General features: G+C 39.7%; 2 protein-coding genes across 2 annotated transcripts in view; both read left to right on the top strand.

The window, feature by feature from the left end:
- The first annotated feature begins 4,134 nt into the window (after positions 1–4,134).
- hoxd3a (homeobox D3a) overlaps positions 4,135–19,338 on the top strand; it is a 19,463-nt gene continuing 4,259 nt past the window's right edge. The window contains exon 1 of the mRNA XM_018675791.2: positions 4,135–4,382. The gene's annotated coding sequence lies outside the window, so the exon portion shown is untranslated. The remainder of the gene's footprint in view (positions 4,383–19,338) is intronic.
- On the top strand, positions 10,399–13,266 carry hoxd4a (homeobox D4a). The gene is made up of 2 exons (XM_018675792.2): positions 10,399–11,793; positions 12,235–13,266. The coding sequence occupies exons 1-2, from the start codon at positions 11,322–11,324 to the stop codon at positions 12,531–12,533; spliced, it is 771 nt and encodes a 256-aa protein (XP_018531308.1). The 5' UTR covers positions 10,399–11,321; the 3' UTR covers positions 12,534–13,266.

Genomic DNA, 19,338 nt, shown 5'->3' with positions numbered 1-19,338 from the left:
ACTTGACCCCGGAGTAACGATGTTCCTCTACTTCACTTGGAAATATATGACTACAAGATTACACAGTGTTTACAAGAAGCCAGTAAATTCATCAAACATCTTCTTTCATAATAAGGAAGATACGGTTAAGATATCGGCACGAACAGAGAGGGGAATTTCTCTCAATATCCCCATTTCCATGCTTTCATCCTCACTGCAGTGTTATGGATGGTCATGTGCCTCTGTCCTTACAGGCCACGAGTGGGGTCAGCTATTTCATTCTTGCTGTTAGCTGTAGTCGTGTTACACCTACGTGATATCATGGGATGGCAGTGGCACGCCCCTTTTTGAGGACATTTCGTGTGTCATGTCCACGCATTTTTAGCTTTTTGCTTGTCATTCAACCCGGGTTAGGGCTGGGGTTGGGGTTATGAGGGTCGCAAGTAAAAGGACACGCCGTCTCTGCACAGTATTAATCAGCAGAGACGAAATGGCGTGGAATGACACGTGAAAAGAAAAAAAAGTATAATGATAACACGCGAAAAGACTTTTAAAAAAAGTGTTATTCATGCGCCATTTGGTGATGCCTGGTTGAACAACCACAAGTGCTTTGTTGCTCCATATTCACACATTTTGTCCAGTGTTATTTCTGTCAAGGCTGCATGTAGGCCAAGATGTAATGACTGTGGAAATGACACCCCCCACCCCCCACCCCCCGTGTTTGGGCTTTTGTAGAGCAGCGTTTATTAGTATAGTACATTTAAAGTAACAGAAAAAAAGTGCGTGTAATGAATAATATGTCTGCTGACTGAAGGAAAACACAGATCATATTAAATCTCTCTCTCTCTCTCTTTCTCTCTCTCTGTGTGTGTGTGTGTGTGAGAGAGAGAGAAAAAAACCCATACGGCTTTGGTTTGGCTCCTTGTCACACCTGGTGTTAATAGGCATATTTACTATATATATATATATTATATATATATATATATTTTTTTTTATATATATATATATGATCTATATATATAAATTGATCTATATATGTATACGAATATGATCTGTATATGATCTATAATGCAGTTATTACTAGTTCTGAATTTTTTGCTACAGCATCAAATCCAGTTTAACCGGTTCCTGCTGGGATAAACCACTACATTGTTAAAATAGCCTATAAATGGGCGACATATTGAGATACTGAAGCAGGGAAGCATATTATTGTTTTATGAGTGGTGAGTTAGAAAAAAGATCAAGACGACGCCTTGTAAGAAAACACTCAAAGATTATTTGCTGAAATTTCAGGTTCCTGTCATCAGGACCACATGCGACAGTAAATCCAACACAGACTACTGTGTCTTTAATCCAACGCGCTACCACTTCGGAGTACGGTAATTAACTGAGATAATTAGCTGAGTTTGACTCTTCCATGCTCTTCGGTTTTTAATTCACAACGAAAGCAGCAATAAGTCCAGTTATGTTACTGTCTGTGACGCAATTTGACGAGTAGGCAATTCTGAATGAAACGTGACGTAGTACATTCTAAAGCACCTGAACGTTGCACAGTGCATTTCTATGGGAGAATAATAATGAGATAGAATAGAATGTTTCAGCTGTTGCACATGTATGTAATAATGTAGTCCAAATATGAAATGTATGTTGAATCATGGAGTACAACCTACAGTGGATTAGAGGCGGAGTAGTAACGAATTATAGTTCAGAATCGGTCATTAAAGATGATACAATCATCATGACACAGTTGTGAAGTTTTTGTGTAAACAATGTATTTCATGTGTTAATTGTGTGCGCAGGATACGGCACTGAAATTATCAGTGTGAACAACATGATGCGGAAACAACAACAGCAACAAGAAGAAAATCACAATCTAGATAAAAGGGCCTCTGCATATTTGGGTTAACTACCGAGGAATCAGGCCGCGCAAAAAATGCAATTACAGCTCTGAGATGAAAGTGAACCATAACATTTGAGCCTAAGTACATAATGTCACATTACCATAACCCTCTCTCCTGCCTCTTTTTAAGCGCACTTCAAATTTCTTGGTTCATTCAAACATTTTTTAGAAGTCTTTGGAACTCAAAACAAGCCTTAGGAGATGATCATTTAAACGCACACACAAAAGCCAGTTTACTGAATCGGATGATTTACTTGGATGTTTAGCTGTATTTACTTAACTGGTACGAGAGGGAGCTGTAAAATTTGGCCCTGTGTTCTTAGACTGGACGAACCACTGTTAAAGAACAGAGAGAAAGAACTCATGAATGAAAATGAAAACATGGAGAGCTGCTGCCCTGTGAGCCGTGCTGATCTGGCGGCTGCCACATCTTTATTAGTATGCTAGGTGTCGAGCAATGCTGCAGCTGTGCGCAATAGGCTTAGCCTACCACAACTAGTTCTGAGACTAAACCGCACCCCACCAAACTCACACATACATACCCATACTGGCAACGTCTAGTTTCCTCTCTTATCACACCAAGGACCTTTATCTAATCAATTACTTTTTGATTTTTAAGCCCAATAAGCGCACACTGTATTTATAAGTGCTCCTTCTCTATAGTAAACACTATTTGTTTTCACTATACCACAAATGTGAGTGCGCTATTGGTTCTTGGCTCTCCATCATTCATTTACTGTGGTCTGGTCTACCAGCATATCACATACTGGAGCTAACACCGTTCTTCCAGTGCAACGTGGCCACTCTCTCTCCATCTGCGATCTCAAATAAAAGCCTTACCCCTAACCCTAACATCATGTTAAAGGAATGAGCAGACAAATAGTCCCGTATCTTTGCACCGAGACTAAAGCGATGTTAATCCAGATTTTTTTTACTCTAGTAGAACGACCTCATCCCAATAGATTACACTGGACTATAGGGTTACATAGTTGTGTAATGCAACAAATCCTGATCTCTTGCACTACACACACACACACACACACACACACACACACACACACACACACACACACACACACACACACACACACAAGCTATGAGACTTTAAGACAGGAAACCAGAGACAGAGCCATAGTCTGACTATAAATCGCACAGTGCTGACTCTGGCATGCAACCAGATGAACGAGAATGAAATGAAAGAAATTCCTCTTTGCTGTAGAAATATTCACACGGACTGGACTACACTTGCAGTATTTAGCCTTTAAATCTCCGGGGTCAATAGCGGGTGGATGAAAAAAAAAAGCCTCAGCCTATGCCATAATTTATCTCTCCCTAGTTTTGTCTACACATTTATGAATAACATCAGGCCCGTTAGAGTGTGGAGGGAGGACGACGGTCTGCAGTATGTCCACACACAGCCGCAAGAGACGCACACATCCTTTTAAAAGATAGTCTGTCGTCCAGAACAGTTATTGTGCATCGATGCGGAGAAGGCCGATGGCACAGGAGGCCTGTTGGACGAATTTTGTTGAGGATAAACTGTAATTTTATTTTTTCCCCTTAATTTACAGGCCAGAATCTGGTCTCATTAGTCCTAATAAGCTATAGCTGGTTTTTATCATGTGGCGTTATGTTAACCGCCTGCTTACTGAAAAACAAACAAAAGAAAAAGAAAAAGAGGAAAAAATTGAATCTCGCCGTTCCTCCGGTGCAAAAAACTTCCACTTGGCGCAAAATAATTTTCCAAAAACGTAAAAATCAAACTGTAAACAGAAACAGGTTTCCTTTCATTGTGAGCAAAGGAAACATTGCATTGTTTGCCATATGTTTCACAAAAACGGACGAATTCAAGTCTACTACAATGTTCAGTTATTTCCTGTTTTATTCTACAAATTTTGCATCATGTTAAAGCTGAAACATTTAAAGGTTACAGTCCAACTTCTCTGTTGGACTGTAAGATATAACATCTGATGACTGAGTGACAGAAACAGAAAACAGGGGGTGGAAAACCCTCTTGTTTTTTCTAGAGGACATGGAGGGGGCTTCTGCTATTATGCGCAGAGATGGGGAGAATTGCTGCAGTCGAAATTCCTTTTTGTGAGAGGACAATTTACAACTTGGTAATAGACCTTTTTATGTGCCTCCATCGCCTGTCATTGGATGCCACTGGTCATGTGTGAGAGGCAAACGTCTTCATGGCTCTTTTCCTGATTTCCCAGGCGATTTTTTTCCCACTGCATTCTGGGTCTATGGTGCTCAAACCGATACGCCACGGTCGGCTTTCTTTAAAAAAATGCCAGTCATTCGTTTCATAAAACGTCTGATCGGTGCATATCCGCGGCACAGCGTTGCTCATTCTCCTGGATGACAAGAGGAGCGTTTCAACTTTCTCAGTATCTGACCTCTTCATACATACAAGCAGCACCGGTTCTCTGTAGCTTTATCAAAATGCACTGCATAGGTAAACCTCAGAGAATGAACATGGATTACCTCCCGGACTTAGGTAAGCCTTCTGTGTGATAATAGCTTTTATTTACGCCTGTGTGTCTGCATGTGAAGTTTGACAGCTTCCTGTTTCATTAGTCATGTAAATTAGCTGAACGGTAATGGCTTTCCTCTGGTAATTTGGTGATTCCACGTTTCTAGGTGTGTCGAAATAAATAGTTTTTAATAATTTACGCGCAGAAAAGGTTGGTGATTATGTTAATGATAAAAAAATGTTTTACTGATTTTATGCTGCAAGAATCGAAGAAACATTAAAGAGATAATCAGCCTGGTTAATCAAATTGTTTTAAAATGTTTAATGTTTCTTGGAAATGCGTTCATTGCAACTCATGCCTTCTGTTTCAAGATTATTCTGCAGAAATGTAGCCTGTATTTGAAGTCTTATGAGCAGTCTGGTTAGTATTTGTGATGCAGATGACTGAATGATGTTAATTTTCCACCACATTGGAAAAAGAGCTTCGAGTGTTTAACCAATAATTCCACATTTAGTTTTTAATTTGAAGCAGCGTTTTGCATGTCGACAGGTCTTTTCGTTTCTCCAAGCCTCTCATAGTCGGCACTGATGTGCTTTTTGCATGTCTTTAGCCACCAGAGAATCTGCGTTGATCTGTTGAACCCCACTATATCTGCATACACTGTTCACAAATACTGCCCTATAACTGATACAGAACGAATCTGCTTTGCTGTATTCCACATATGCAAAGCTGGCAGAAGAAGTTCAGTTTTCATAGCTGTGTTCAGCTGCCTGGAGATGGGGGCCAACTGAACAAAGACAGTATTTCACTGTTGGCTGACAGGCAGCTGCGAAAGTATTTACAGCCTCACTGCAATGCGGCAAAATGGACCCTGGAAGACAGACACAACTAGAAACCCCAAGAAAACCGGACAGGATTCACTCTGTGTTTCTAAATTAGACGGTGCACACAGCTTACATCATTTCTGTGTGTGTTTTGTTAAATATGATTAAGTAGAACAATGTCTGACCGCAGGCCCTGCACACATTTTAACAGATAGCAGTTTCTATGAATGGATGTGGTTTTCCCCCATTCAAATCCCCTCAGAGATATAGTCTGCTCATATATTAGACTCCTCTGGATTATGTGTCACATAGTGAGAGCTGTTCTAAGCGTATGTTTAGTCATATAAAGTTATTTTAAACCTAAAAGCTAATTTAGCTTTTTATTTATTTCAATTTTGTTCGTTTTCTAGTCAGATAAAGCGATTATTTCATTGATCATTTTACCTCGTCACCATCATCACAAACACATTTATTTTGCTTTATCTCTTAAATGATGAGTAATAGCATCTACACTGCAGCATGTGCTAATCCTTTCATGACATTCAGTGACATATTTAATCTGTGTATCTACTTTAATTTCATAGATCAAGAAAGACAATCTTTAGGCTGAGAGATGATTCTTCTTGTATTAGTTAGAGATTCATTTGTTTCAAGAACACAGTTAAACTAAATATTGAATCAGGTTTCGTCAGCCCACTTGTTATGAGAGACCTGCACTTATCTGAAGAAATTTTGGACCCAAATAATTTGCATTTGAAAGTGGAATTTCTACTTCCTCTGTTGCACACCTGTATCAGTAGTTTTAATGAAATATAACATTTCATGAAATAACTTCTTGTGGCAGATGGGCATTTTTTACAGTGGGGGAAAAAAGGTGTGGAAGCCGTCAAAATGCCAGCAGAAGGCGCTGTTGTCCAACAGTCAGCCTCTCTGCTCCCATTCAGCAGTCTTTTACTAGCAGGTTCCCGAGCGCTGTGATTGGCTGAAACTCGTGGTCATGTGATCTATTTCATTTTTTGAAAGTGGTTTTGGGAGATTTAGTGTGTAGGAGAACGCACCCATTCATACTTCTGCAGCTGTGGGATAAATGAGTTTGTTATCACAGGAGATTATCTAATGCTGCGTTTAAGGGTGTGTGGGATATTTATGGGTTTGGGTGCTGTACAAACCCAAATAGTGCATCATATTGCCTCAGTGAAAAGGCAAACAGTTGCTGTTTATTGTCATGACAAGACAGTACAGATTTTGTTACCAGAGACCACTTCAGTTGAGGATGTTGCACACCATCGACATGGTGACACAGATTGTTGAGAGCTTGAACTGCACGCCTCTTCATCATGAAGAGGATGGATGATCTTAAAGGAAATTGTCTCTAAGAGAGACCTGGTTAAAACCAGAGCCAGAGGAGTTACGAGTAAAATTATTATATTTTTAGACTTAAAGAAACTCACAAGAAAAGATGAAAGCTTCACAAAACATCAACTAGCAGCAGGAGTTATGTGAGTGCACCTGCTTCTAAAGCATCCAGGAGGCCACACAGGTTTTATTTAATTTATTTATTTATTTCTAGTTCAGCTCATCTCCAGGGAAATAACCTTTTACGAGCACGGGCATGTAAAAAGTGACAAGCCTCTGATTTGATACGCTCCCATTTATCATACCTGCCCCACAGTGGCAGCCACCCGTATACCTCAGTACCATCAGATCTCTCCAGTTTAGACAGGAAACGAGAGGAGGAGCAAAAAAACGGTCTGCTCTCTGGGATTGGCCCGGAAGAGTGAATGACATCAGTCTTATTGTGGCAGGTTCACTGGAGAGGGAAATGTATTGGAGCACAATTCAGTGATGTAGGTTTGATGTTTTATGTTAACACGTATCATCAGGTCTGTACAGTAAGAGGAAAAAATCATTGAAATTGTTCAGTTTCCAGAACATGAGGTCAGATCATAGGTAATGGGATTATTATTACTAATGAATAGTGTCAGTGCCTGACTTTCTTTGTTTGATCAAGCATTACATTAGCAGTTTGGAAGTCTGAAATATGCTAAATACTACAATGTCGAAATAAAGCTTTAAAAAGTGTTTTTAATCTTCTCCCAGTGTACTTCTTTCTATCATGGCAGTTACAGCCTCCCTGCAGCCTCTCAGCTTCCTCATTTCTACGACTTTCCCTCAGTTGCACATCAGTGTAATCGGCGTTATTGAGTAAGTGCAACTTTGAGGGTTATTTATGGGCCAGCGCGGTGTTGTGAATGGCTGTGAGGAAACACGTGATGCCATTAAAGTTTGTTTTATGGCCTGGGACTTGACAAGCCAAAATATAATTCTCATTGTGTATTAGTAAGACCGTCCAGATGGGTTGGAATAGAGCTACAATTGGCAGGGAGCTTGCACCGGGCAGACTTTTTCTAACAACAACAAAAAAATCTCCAACGTGCGTGGATATGTTTGTTACTCGCTGTGCCATGTGTTGCGGTCTCTGTGGTAAGCTACGTTTTATCATTATGCTCGTGGTATGGGCGTGTGATGTCATACGCATAGAGCTCAGGCTATACTGTTTCCTGCCTCTAAAAGCTGCAACAGTGCGCGCTCAGGACAAACACAGACAGTGAGATAATGTGCTGCTCCGAGGAAACTCTGTTAAATCTTTTGTGCTTGAGTTCAGTTTGGGTTTAAAGGTTTTAGTTTTGGGTGGTGTTATTCAAGTTGCTGTGTGATTCACTGCCACGTGATTTAGTTACTTTACATCTGTGAGCTTCTTATTTGCTCTGAGGAGGACAAATCAACCTGTTGTCAGCAGACTCATCTTTTGGAAGATTTTTTGGTGAATTATCTTCAAGATCTAATTAAATCAACAGGACTTTATGCTCAGTTACAAATGTGTTCTGTTGTTACAATTTTAATAATTTCACAGTTCGTTTGTGCGACAATATGGGCTTCAGTTTTAACCACATTTATAAATTTATAAACCAACAGCACTGAGGTTACAACAATAAAATCTTTATTTTTATTTATTCCCCACATTATGTGGCTGCGGCTTGCTTCACTTATAGGCCTAATGCATTTCCACTGCAGGCCTTTAAATTATTAATTTCACCAGTCATCGTTAGAGATCCACTCTGATAATTAAAGGAGGTTATTAAGAGAATTTAAGCTTTATCTTTTATTAGCCTATTGTCAGTCAAAAAACGCTCCATTACTTCGCCCGAGAAATTAGATTAAATAGGCCTCATGCTTTCTGTTGCCCCCGAACAATCAGGTGACGTTTTTTTTTTTTTTTTTTTTTTTTTTTTGATAGAAAAAGCTCATAAATGTGACGGGAAAAAGGAGTGGGGCTGAAGCGGTTAGCCTTTTGGTTTAACTCAAGCTGCCAGGAAACGCTGACTTTATCGTTCTTTTGTTGTGAATCTCGGCTTTGACCCGTCTGAAGGGCTAGCGGGGCAAGGTGAAAGACAGGTCAGGCTGTCTAACAAATATTGAAATGTGCAAGAGCGAGAACGAATTCTTTCATTTGTCTTTTAACGGTGGTTGAAACGAATATTTGATGGTTTTGTGAGAATTTCAGAGGAAATTCGCAGAGTTGAGATAAAAGCTTTACGCCAAAACTCGTACTTTGTACGAAAAGATGTGTCAGTCTCACCTTCTGAGGACCCGTACTACAACCTTCAACTTATACATTGTAGATAACACATTTAATATATAATATATTTCAAGATGAGACTATTAAACTGTGGCCAAAACACTGTGTCAGACTAAACAACTTGGCACATCGTCCAGTAAATCCTCAGTTAGTCAAAATGTTATATATTTCTTCTTATTTAAACAAAGAAACATGGGCTCGTTTTATTCGTGTTTTTCCAGCAGTGTTATGTGAGCATTGTGTCGTGTTAATTCAACCCTGAGATTCTAATTTCATTAATTTAATCTGACAGTAAGTGACTCAAATCGTCGTGAAGGAATTTATTTAGGACTCATGATGTTATAACATCTCGTACTCAAACTTAGTTTTGCTTGATATTCATATTTTGGATGAAATTATACCATGGTAATATTGATTTTGTGTCCTTTAAAAAAACACATTTTGCTGCCTGTGGTTAATTTGGAAGAGCCCGGTTTAAATCATCCTCAGCTTTAATTCATTTGTAAAGGCTGTTTCAGGAGGATTTGCAGCGGCCGCCATGGTGGTTTGGTTAATGGCTGACGAGGAATTGGTAAACTTTTGCTCCCTTTTGAGCTGTCAACAGGAGCGAAAATAATTGAACTTTCTGATAAGTTTGTAAATGATTTGGTTTGACCTCCGTGGCCTCTGGCCTCATCTTTTGGCCAGTGGTGATAAGCAGCGCTGTATTAGCCTGTTATCTGCTGATGTGTTTATGGCCTTGATCCGTTATTGGACAAATGACTTATCTTTGATTCTGAGCCACAAACTGATTTATTTTCTTTTTAAGGGGTAGTTTGTTTTTTTTTAATTCTTCTTGCTGTGAACTTGGACTATGATGGAGGGAAGCTACACACAACCCTGAGTTGACCTGAGTTTATTAGATGATATTTTCGTTCAGTGTCTATTTTACAGCTGAAAATGACAGGAATGCCCTGGCAGGGGGTTGCCTGTGAATTCTTTCTTTCTTTCTTTCTTTCTTTCTTTCTTTCTTTCTTTCTTTCTTTCTTTCTTTCTTTCTTTCTTTTGAGAAGCTGCTACTGACACGACTTGCTGCTGTGTGACCAGTTTTGATTCAAATCAACAACACAAAGGTCATAAAAAAGAAACATAAGTGAAGGTGAGGCTTGTAGGAGAGATTTACAGTCAAAGGAAAACATCAAAATGAAAGAAAATGCCGCTCCATTGAGAGAAAAATAGAAGTTGACACTGATTAAAATGTCACTGACAGATATTATTATAGTCATAAGAGATGAGACGAGAAGAGATTATATAAGACTATAAATAACAAGACTTCTTCAGTTTGTGTTTTACCCAGCATGCCCCTTCCTTATGTAACCTTGTTACTGTGAAATGTTTTGTTTTTATCCTGACTCTGAGGCACTTTGTAAATTCAGTTTGGCTGAAGTGCCCCACAAATAAAGTGCTGTGTGGTTACGCTGCTGAGAGTGGGCAGTGTTACTTCCCGTCGTCTATATATACCCTGTAGAACCGAATTTGTGTGATAAAACCAGAGTCACAGATTCGATTCTAGGGGAGTATATGGTCGATGAAAAAACTTCGATTTTATTGACTCGTATCAGGCCATCCAGTGGCTGATGTGCGGTCAGAGGCTACAGTGACAGTTCTGGTTTATGAATGAGTAAATCTGACAACACCACATACTTCACATAAGGGGAGGGCTCACGTGGCTTATGTTGAAACTCTATAGGAGACCTGATGCAAAATGTTTCACGTGAAAATAAACATAATTAAGAAGGAGATTGTGTTTCTATCCAGCTCTGTATGTTGGAGTAAAGTGGATTTACTAAAAGACACGAACCCTGAGCCACACTCCAGCTGTAGCTTTTCTCTCCTGTGGGTCGTTTCTGTCTCTATATTATTGATTCCCAGAGGCTGAGGCTGCTGCTGCTGCTGTTGTCCAATAGGCTCCTGAGACAGTTTTTTCAAAGGGATGGGAGCAGATGAAGTGATGAGATTCGTGTAACTTTTGGATGACCCCTTCTTGACAAAGACAGTGTCCATCAATTGTCCCCAGTCATTATGCGCTGCTTTTATGCCAAAGGGCTTTTTGTATCTTTTGTTGGTTTCTCTGTTCAACACCATGCCTTCAAGTTAGACTTTAGAAACAGGATACATTTTCATATCTGTTTGGATAAAAGAACCTTATGCAACATTATAGGTTTGCTTATATGAAATATGTATATACATTTAAAGTTAAAAAATTGAAGTAAACCATGTGTATTTTTTCTTTGTACTTCTCCATCTTGACTTTTAGTTTTTCCAAATGTGCACGCAGCTGTTTCACAGCGATATTAGTGTTTATTTTCCATCAGGCTCTAATTCTGGTACATCTTAAGTTAGATAAAATTGCTCTTAGTTGTATGTTTACTCGTGTATGGACCAGCGTCACCTCTATTGGCCGATCTGGTCACATGGTTCGCTAACTTTATTCAGTTGACACCAAGTAGGAGGGCTTTATGGAGGGAGGAAAAAAAGACAACTCGAGAAAAATTAGTATTTTCTACCTTCAGAAATTAATGGCCATGAGTTCGTATATGGTGAACTCTAAGTATGTGGATCCGAAATTTCCTCCCTGCGAGGAATATTCACAAAATAACTATATACCTGAGCAGGGCTCGGACTACTACAGTCCATCGCAGGACACAGACTTTCAGCATCCAGGGATCTACCCACGGCCAAACTACACGGAGCAGCCCTACAGCTGCAACACTGTGCAGGACTCCACAGTGCAGCCACGGGGTCATGTGCAGGAGAGATCCAGCAGCCACTCGAGCCCTTTTAGCGCACAGACTGAGCAGGGGCCCCCGGTCCAAGTGGCCGGACCCCGGACTTGTGGACAGCAGCAAAACACAAAGAGCCAAAATGGGATACAAGCCAAGCAGCCTGCAGTAGTTTACCCCTGGATGAAGAAAGTCCACGTAACTACTGGTAAGATTTCCTCTTCTTCCTCTTCCTCTTCTTCTCTTATGGACCAACTGAGACCTGCAGTTTAGAAATCATTCAGTGTAATATTTATGGGAGTCTTTGAAAGGCCTCGCCAATTACACAAGTCATAAATTTTTATAGCTCAGGAAATAGGCCGCTAGGTGAGCGCCTGAAAGCTTCTGAAAACACATATTGACCGCTTGTAATGGGGCTTAAATCTGCTTAAATTCTGTTAAAATCATTCACTATTTCCTGCTTTCGCTTCCACGTGAATTGCCTTAAAGTTTGAGCGCCCCGGGTACAGAGAGGGAGAGAGAGAGACAGAAAGAGTGAGAGAGGCTACTCTTGTATTGTGTTGGCTTTTTTTGTTTTTTTGTTTTGCCTGCATGCTGCTGCAATTGCCCACATTTGGTGACTCTTTTTTGTTGTTTTCTTTCTCAACAGTGAACCCAGATTACACAGGATCTGAGCCCAAACGGTCCAGAACAGCTTACACCCGGCAGCAAGTTTTGGAGCTTGAAAAGGAGTTTCATTTTAACAGGTATCTGACCAGGCGGCGGCGGATTGAGATTGCCCACACTCTTTGTCTCTCCGAAAGGCAGATCAAAATCTGGTTTCAGAACAGACGGATGAAATGGAAGAAAGATCACAAACTGCCCAACACCAAGGGCAGATCTGCACCAGCCTCCAGCCATCTGCAAAATATTCAGAAGGATAACCAGACTGATATCACAGCATTATAAGAGAGTGAGAGAGAGAGAGGGGGGGGGGGGTGTCATATCTTTAGAAATGAACTGTACATAAAAAAGACAAAGATTGCATCTGACTTTTGCATGGACTGATGTCGTTTTTAGCCATCTTTTTTTTTTTTAAATAATTTAACAAAAATGACCCCAGCAGTGTTGACTCAAGACTGAGTCAGAAAATCAATCAGTCTTTATAACTGAGCTTGGCAAGTTGAGCCTCTTTCTTGTTTTAATTTCCTCAGAGATACAAATACATCGAATTTTTATTTTATTTTTATTTTTTATTTCTATTTTATTTTTTAATTTTTTTAATTATTTTTTTTTATTTTTGGACGTTTCACTCCTGAGGACATTTACTGGGCACCCTCGGCTGATTTCATGGATTTAAACAATGTGTCTCTGCCCCTTCTCAGATGGATTCACGCTGGTTTAAAGATAATTCAAAACAGGGAAGCCTTTCGTTAAAATTACTCACACACACACAAAGGTTATTTCAGTTCGTCTCCTGTTGAAACTTCACATTAAACGCACAATAAATATATATATATAAATATATATATATATAGCCTATATGTACTTGAAGCAAACATTATCTGCATTGAGGCACGTCAAACACAACTCAAACCTACTTTCGTTAATTAAAAAAAATCCCGCTGAATATTTCAGTTACACGTTTCTCTGTGACTTGTATGTTTTTAACTTATTTTGTACAATAAAGCTTTGAAATTTTCTTAGCCTAAAATATTATTCCTAAAAGCAAGACATTCCTGTGTGCATACTATTCTGAGTGCCCTTATAAATCTTTCCTGACATCTTTGTAAACAGTGTACATTTTCAGAGGCTCTCTCGTGCCATTTGAAACTCTTACACGAAAGATCATTTGTTCCTGCATGGCATCGGATTGATATTGGATGTTTCTCATCGGAAATGATCAAATCCAGAATATTTAGTATTATAATTGTTTATTTTTGACATGATTTTTACGTCATTATTTATTTGTTTAAAAGAAACGTGTAAATTTTCGTATAGCACACATACGATTTTAATTAAAAGTATTCGTTACACTTTAATTAATCTAAAATATGTTTGAACTCTTGTGCATTATTAGCATGGCTTTATGCAAAAGTCTTTTAGTCTTAGTTAATATGGGAATATTCTAGTTTTTCATTTACACCAAGCTTAACCGGGGGGAGGCTTTCACGTCACGTTTCAAGACAGATATTTTCTTGTTTCATACCGTCATTGTCTTCGGACAACAACAACAACAAAAAGAAAAGCCCAGAAGCTTTCCCAGTACGAGGAGGTATTCTCTCTGAAGTCTTCACGATGGGAGAGTTGAAAAGGTATTTCAGCCGAAGGTCGACAAAGCAGCAGCAGTGGCAGGTTCATCCAGGGGACACATTTCAGCCGCAAGGACTGACCCCAGCACCCCTGACCCGCCGGACAGGCAGCATTTTCTCTCCCAGGCGCTCAAACCCGCCTCGGTTTGCAGGGCTTTTCCACACTGAAAAAGCTCAAAGAATTCAAACAAAGAGTCAGTGCGTGGATTCCACAGTTTTACACGTGTTTTAACAGTATTTATATCAGGCGCAGCCCCCAAAAAGCTTCTGATTTGTGCATTTGTCTCCTCATGGTCAATATGCAGTCTTTTTGGTTTTATTTTTGTACATGCTTTCTACCTTGTATTGTGCATTGAGATGTGAGAAGTATATTGGACAAAAATAAATATTTCTACTGATTATGCATTTAAATGTTTGCAACATGCACTTCTGTCGCGAGATTTGTATTTTTCCTACTCGAGAAATATTTTGACCGCGAGGAATTTTATTTTCCCATGACCCACTGAGGAAATATTTCAGATTTCTCCAAACTTTATTTTGTTATTATTTTTTCCCAATATGGTTATTTATCGTTCGTTTTGCGTCTTTTACAAAAGGATCTCCTTTGGTGGGAACAGTTTTTTTTCTCCAGTGGTAAGAATGTGGAGCCATATGGAGCTTCAGCTCTTCTACAAAACATACACAAATGCACCAAACGTTCGCTGCACAGGCAAATACAGCCTAGTCTAATAACAAGTCTGAAAGTTCAAAGCAGAAATGTGTTGGGTGTTCGTTAACAGAATCAGGGGAGTTTATCTTTTAAAAAATGATAATGAACGAGTTTTGACTCTGCCGTGTCTTAATTTTCACTCGTTAGCTCTTATCAGAAAGAGCGCGCGCCCTGCGCAAAAACATCCCCTTAGAAAACACTCTGAAACTCTTGATTTTGTTCTTTGGAAAGCCACGTTAAAAAAAAAAAAAAAAAAAACTTTGACTTAACTCTTTACAGTAAAATAATTGCCATGTGACTTTTTATTGAAAAACAGAAACACAAACGAGGTTCATTGGCCTCTTTAGACTCAAACTGACAGAAAAACTTTGTCAGAGGTGTCTGTCCTGCTCCAAAACCAGATTACTCCGCATTTATCAGTGCTGTGTTAACATGTAGGCATATATGATTCACACTACCGCACATAGGCTTGATATTAAACCCCCTCCTGCTTCACGAGCTATGACTTTATAGGGGATGAACCACTGCAACCCTGACCTTCGACCCTTCACGTTACAGGGGATCAGTTCTGATCCAAACAAAAGTGACCAGTAGACGGACATGTGCAGGGACAGTCTGCAGACACACACACACACACACACACACACACACACACACACACACACACACACACACACACTCAGCGGTGTTTTCATCCCAAGTGACCGCTGTCTGATCCCCACACACTGACCACACACGCGGGGCCCTGTGAACGTGCACAGGCGCTTATAATTTTGTGTATATGTTTTAAAAATTACAAGCGTGTCTCATGTGGAGTCAGAGAGAAGCTGAGACAAAGTGATGCTACCAATCCACCATCCTGCCATAAATGATCTGCACATAGATGCTGAAGAGAGGATGGGGGTGGGGGAGGATGGGGGTGTGGGGGGGTGAGGGAGGGAGGGACTGACAATTGGACAGCTAACCTACCTAATATACATTACTAGTCCTTAAAAGTAACTAGTGAGGTCTGTGCTTTATTTATTATTAAAGAGCCATTTAATATAAAAGCAGGCTGCACTGAGCTCTTCATATTCACATTAATTGAAAAATAAATGTATCATAACACAGTTTTCCCCAGCATTTATCAGGTCAGAGCAGCCTACTACAACGTGCAGTGTGTAGCCACACTGACCTACATGTCTGAGCGGCAATAAATGGGAGCCAAAGGCAGTGCCATTTTCAATGACACTGCACCCAGTGCAGGAATACAACGTCGTTGCTCTCCATCCGGCCATATTTGATTTCCAGCTGGTTTCGCAGAAGCCTCTCCGAGCCAGACAACCCCCTAAGATATATTAAAGTGCGCTGTCTGCATTCAGAGATATAATCCAGAGACTATACCACTCCGCTCTCTATTCTCGACCACGTGATTGTCTAAATAATTAATGCAGCACGTCCCCCTAGAAACACGGCGTCGTCATTAATCGCAAGGACTCTATCAGACTTGAAAACTGAAGAGATCCCCCAAGAAAATAATATCCGATACCCGGCGCAACCGTAACCCCGCACTTTAGCAACACATCCGAACCGATGGATGCTTGGGTAGGTAAATATTTCAGCATTTTTCATGTTTCCCGAACTGGTAAATGACGATATCAAATGTCGTGATATTTGATAAATTGCTCCCTTTGATGTGTGCGCTCTGAGCACAATTGTATCGGCTGTGGCTAGTCGCTGTGTGCATGTCTTTTATTTTTTTAGTTTCTTTTTTCTTCTATAAATCATATTGGAAATGATGGGATTTTGGAGTCTGCTGTTTGCGCATGTTTCTTGAAAGGGATTGATAGGATAAATGGTAAAAACGAAAGGACAGTGACATGTATTTATGGATGCTCACTCTGAACAAATGCTCTTTCGGACACATAGCTCAGTGTGGCCCCTCCACAGGGCCCATTCATTCTTTATTCTGAGTTTAATTAATTCAGATTTGAACCATTTTAACACCTAAAAAAAGGTGCTAAATATTTTTTGGAAAGGCACTACAGTGGAATTACACTTTGCTGTGTTTGCTACGAAGAAATGAACATACCTTGATTTATAGTCGAGGTTTTCAACATAAGATAAATAACAGGTTATTTATCTTTCCCCTTTGCTTTGTAGGGCAGTCTATTTCTGCTGTTTTTATTGTTAAAGGGGATGATCTAATTTTGATTTCTTAGAGGTAGTGGAAGTTTGGGCAGGCTGACAGTTCTGCCTCCTTGTAAATCATTCTCAGTAATTCCTGAAAGGGTGCGAGGCTGCTGGGGGGCCGGGCGAAAACTGTAAATCTTTCACTTTTATTACCCTCTGAACATATGCTGCGACGCTTCCAGTCCTGCATTCCTTCTTCTTCTCCTTCTTCTTCTTCTTCTTCTCAGCAAAGATTACACACCGCTGAAGCAGCCGACGCTCTCTGCGGCTCCAAATCTTCCTCTTCCAATCCACTCTGCTCTTTTCCACTTTATTTATTTAAGTGGTTATTACACCGTGCTTTTATTTTTATTTTTGTTTTATTTTCCCCACCCTCTGTGGTTTGATACTGAAAACAATGCAGGAGAAGACATGTCTCTCTCTCTCACACACACTCTTTGTGTTTCAGCAGAGTGTGCAGACAGACACAACAAACAAAAGATGATAATGTGGTTTATTTGAATACAATCCAGTCCCAGATGGAAGAAGGAAAAAAAACCCCACATGTCATTTATTTCATAAATCATTTTCAAAACGCACATCCCACATCATTGCAATTTGGGCGACTAAACAGCACATCAAGTATTTTAGTGTTATTATACAACAGTGTACAGAATACTTGTACGTGGTGCGTTAGTAACCAATTTTACAGGTTTTATTTTGAAATTCCTGATTGTGTGAATTTGTGGATAAATGATGTGAAAATTTCCAAAAAGACTGTAAATTTCAAAGCTGCTGTAATCTATAAAATGCACAGATCGCTTTACGCAAACACACTACACTACATGCTGTAACTACACTACCCCAGAGAATAAGAATAGGTAAATCTTTATTATTAATACCCAAACAAAGGCACATCTGCGTTAAATGCTGAAGTGCAGGTGAGATGCAATGCTCGCAATCCAGGAGGAGATAAAAAGAAATAGGCAGTGGAACATTTTCACACAGTTGAGGAGGAAATAAACGCCACCCTTTATCAAAATGGATTGGTGAGGTAAGGCTTGGTTGAAGAAGAGAACAATCACGTGAACAAATATGCTTGTATCTTAAGGCAGCGCCTTTATTTGTCACCATAAAGCTTCCGAAACACCCTAAAAAAATCCTTAATGTTAGCTCCAAATCTGCACAGGCCTATGCCTTTCTGAATTCCTGTATATTCCAATGGGTGATTGATTGCCAGGGATTTTTTTTTCTGGAATAAGGATACCTTGTTCGCTTTTTATTGGTAGTTGAATGTGAGTCCTTCCATTCTTTCGGGAATACTGTCTCCATTGGTATGTGGAAATGTCTGAAAAACAGCAAGATCAGGTTTAGGACAGCATTGTCTACAGACAAAGGGTGAAGGATTTATTCTAGAGACTGCGTGGAAAGGAACTAAGACTGAGAGGGAAGCAGCTTTATGATGAATTGATTCACAGGTAAGCAAATGCGAGACAGAAAGCAACCTTTAACCACGGGTTAATATAATGCAAGGAAATATATATGATTTATTCCATTCAAGGAGGTGATGCTCGTTAATGTCGCTCTCGCCGGCGACCGTGCGGATATGGAGTCCACACAGCTACCTCTTCAAAAGCAGATTCTTTTTTTTTTTTTTTTAAGACAGAGCGTTCAAATATTATCGACAGATTGAGCCCGAGCTGCCCCTACGCTTTTCAGCTGATTTCACGTTTCGATGAAAACCGGCTCGTAAGGAAAGAAGAAGAAGAAGAAGAAGAAGAAGTAGGAGAGAGGAACTTTTTTCTTTTTTGACTCTTGGATCGTAAATCACATTAATTTGTTGTCTTATCGTCACAGTGGCGTTTGCCGTGATTTATGTGGTTTCAGTTGTATGGCTTTGTTAACCTGCAACGTTATATTATACATGAATTCATATTGGATGTTTTAAAGGATTACCGAGCTGGACAGAGGACAATACTTATATTTTCCTACTATTTGGATATTTCTCTGGTTATTTTCTGTTTGGTTAATTCTTGCTTATTTAAATATTTTCTCTCTCTTTATGTGTTGTCTATAAAAACATCAGGTCTGAGTCGCAAAGACAATAAAAGCTTATATATAAATGGATTATTTCCCATTTAGCTTAGAGTTTATTCACTGTGTGACAACGAGTTAAGCTTTAATTTACAATGGCTGCATCATTACAAGCTATATACTCGTTATTGTGCGTCTTAAACAGTGCAGTCTTTGCAAATAGCAGCTGAATTTCTACCGAAATCAACTAAATCACCTCTACAGCAAAACACACTGGTGCAAACAGGAATTCCGCGTTTTGTAAGCAGCCCGTTATTTTCACCGAGAAAAACTACAGACCTCACATTTTATCACAACCACAGTGAGTAGAAGTCAGAGCATTATATTGGACTGTGTGGCCCATTATTATTAGATGCTATTATTCGGTGGATGTAACCAATATTTTCCAGCAATAACAACGCGCCTCCCGAGGCTTTTAACTTGAAATATTAGTAGACTTTGAAGGAGTAGCAGGGGCAAACGACTAACTGAGATAATAACACTCCACACTGAGTCCGGCCCCATTGTG

This window comes from Lates calcarifer, linkage group LG1, assembly GCF_001640805.2.
Source record: "Lates calcarifer isolate ASB-BC8 linkage group LG1, TLL_Latcal_v3, whole genome shotgun sequence".
Classification (NCBI taxonomy): domain Eukaryota; kingdom Metazoa; phylum Chordata; class Actinopteri; family Centropomidae; genus Lates; species Lates calcarifer.
The sequence above is the reverse complement of the archived record's forward strand: the minus strand, read 5'-3'. Positions and strand labels throughout refer to the sequence as shown.

What these genes read in the sequence shown, in the direction of transcription:
- hoxd4a (XM_018675792.2), top strand. Translation starts at nt 11,322, where the DNA reads ATGGAGGGAGGAAAAAAAGACAACTCGAGAAAAATTAGTATTTTCTAC. An exon ending in GAAAGTCCACGTAACTACTG is followed by an intron (nt 11,794 to 12,234) that starts GTAAGATTTCCT and finishes CTTTCTCAACAG; the next exon opens with TGAACCCAGATTACACAGGA.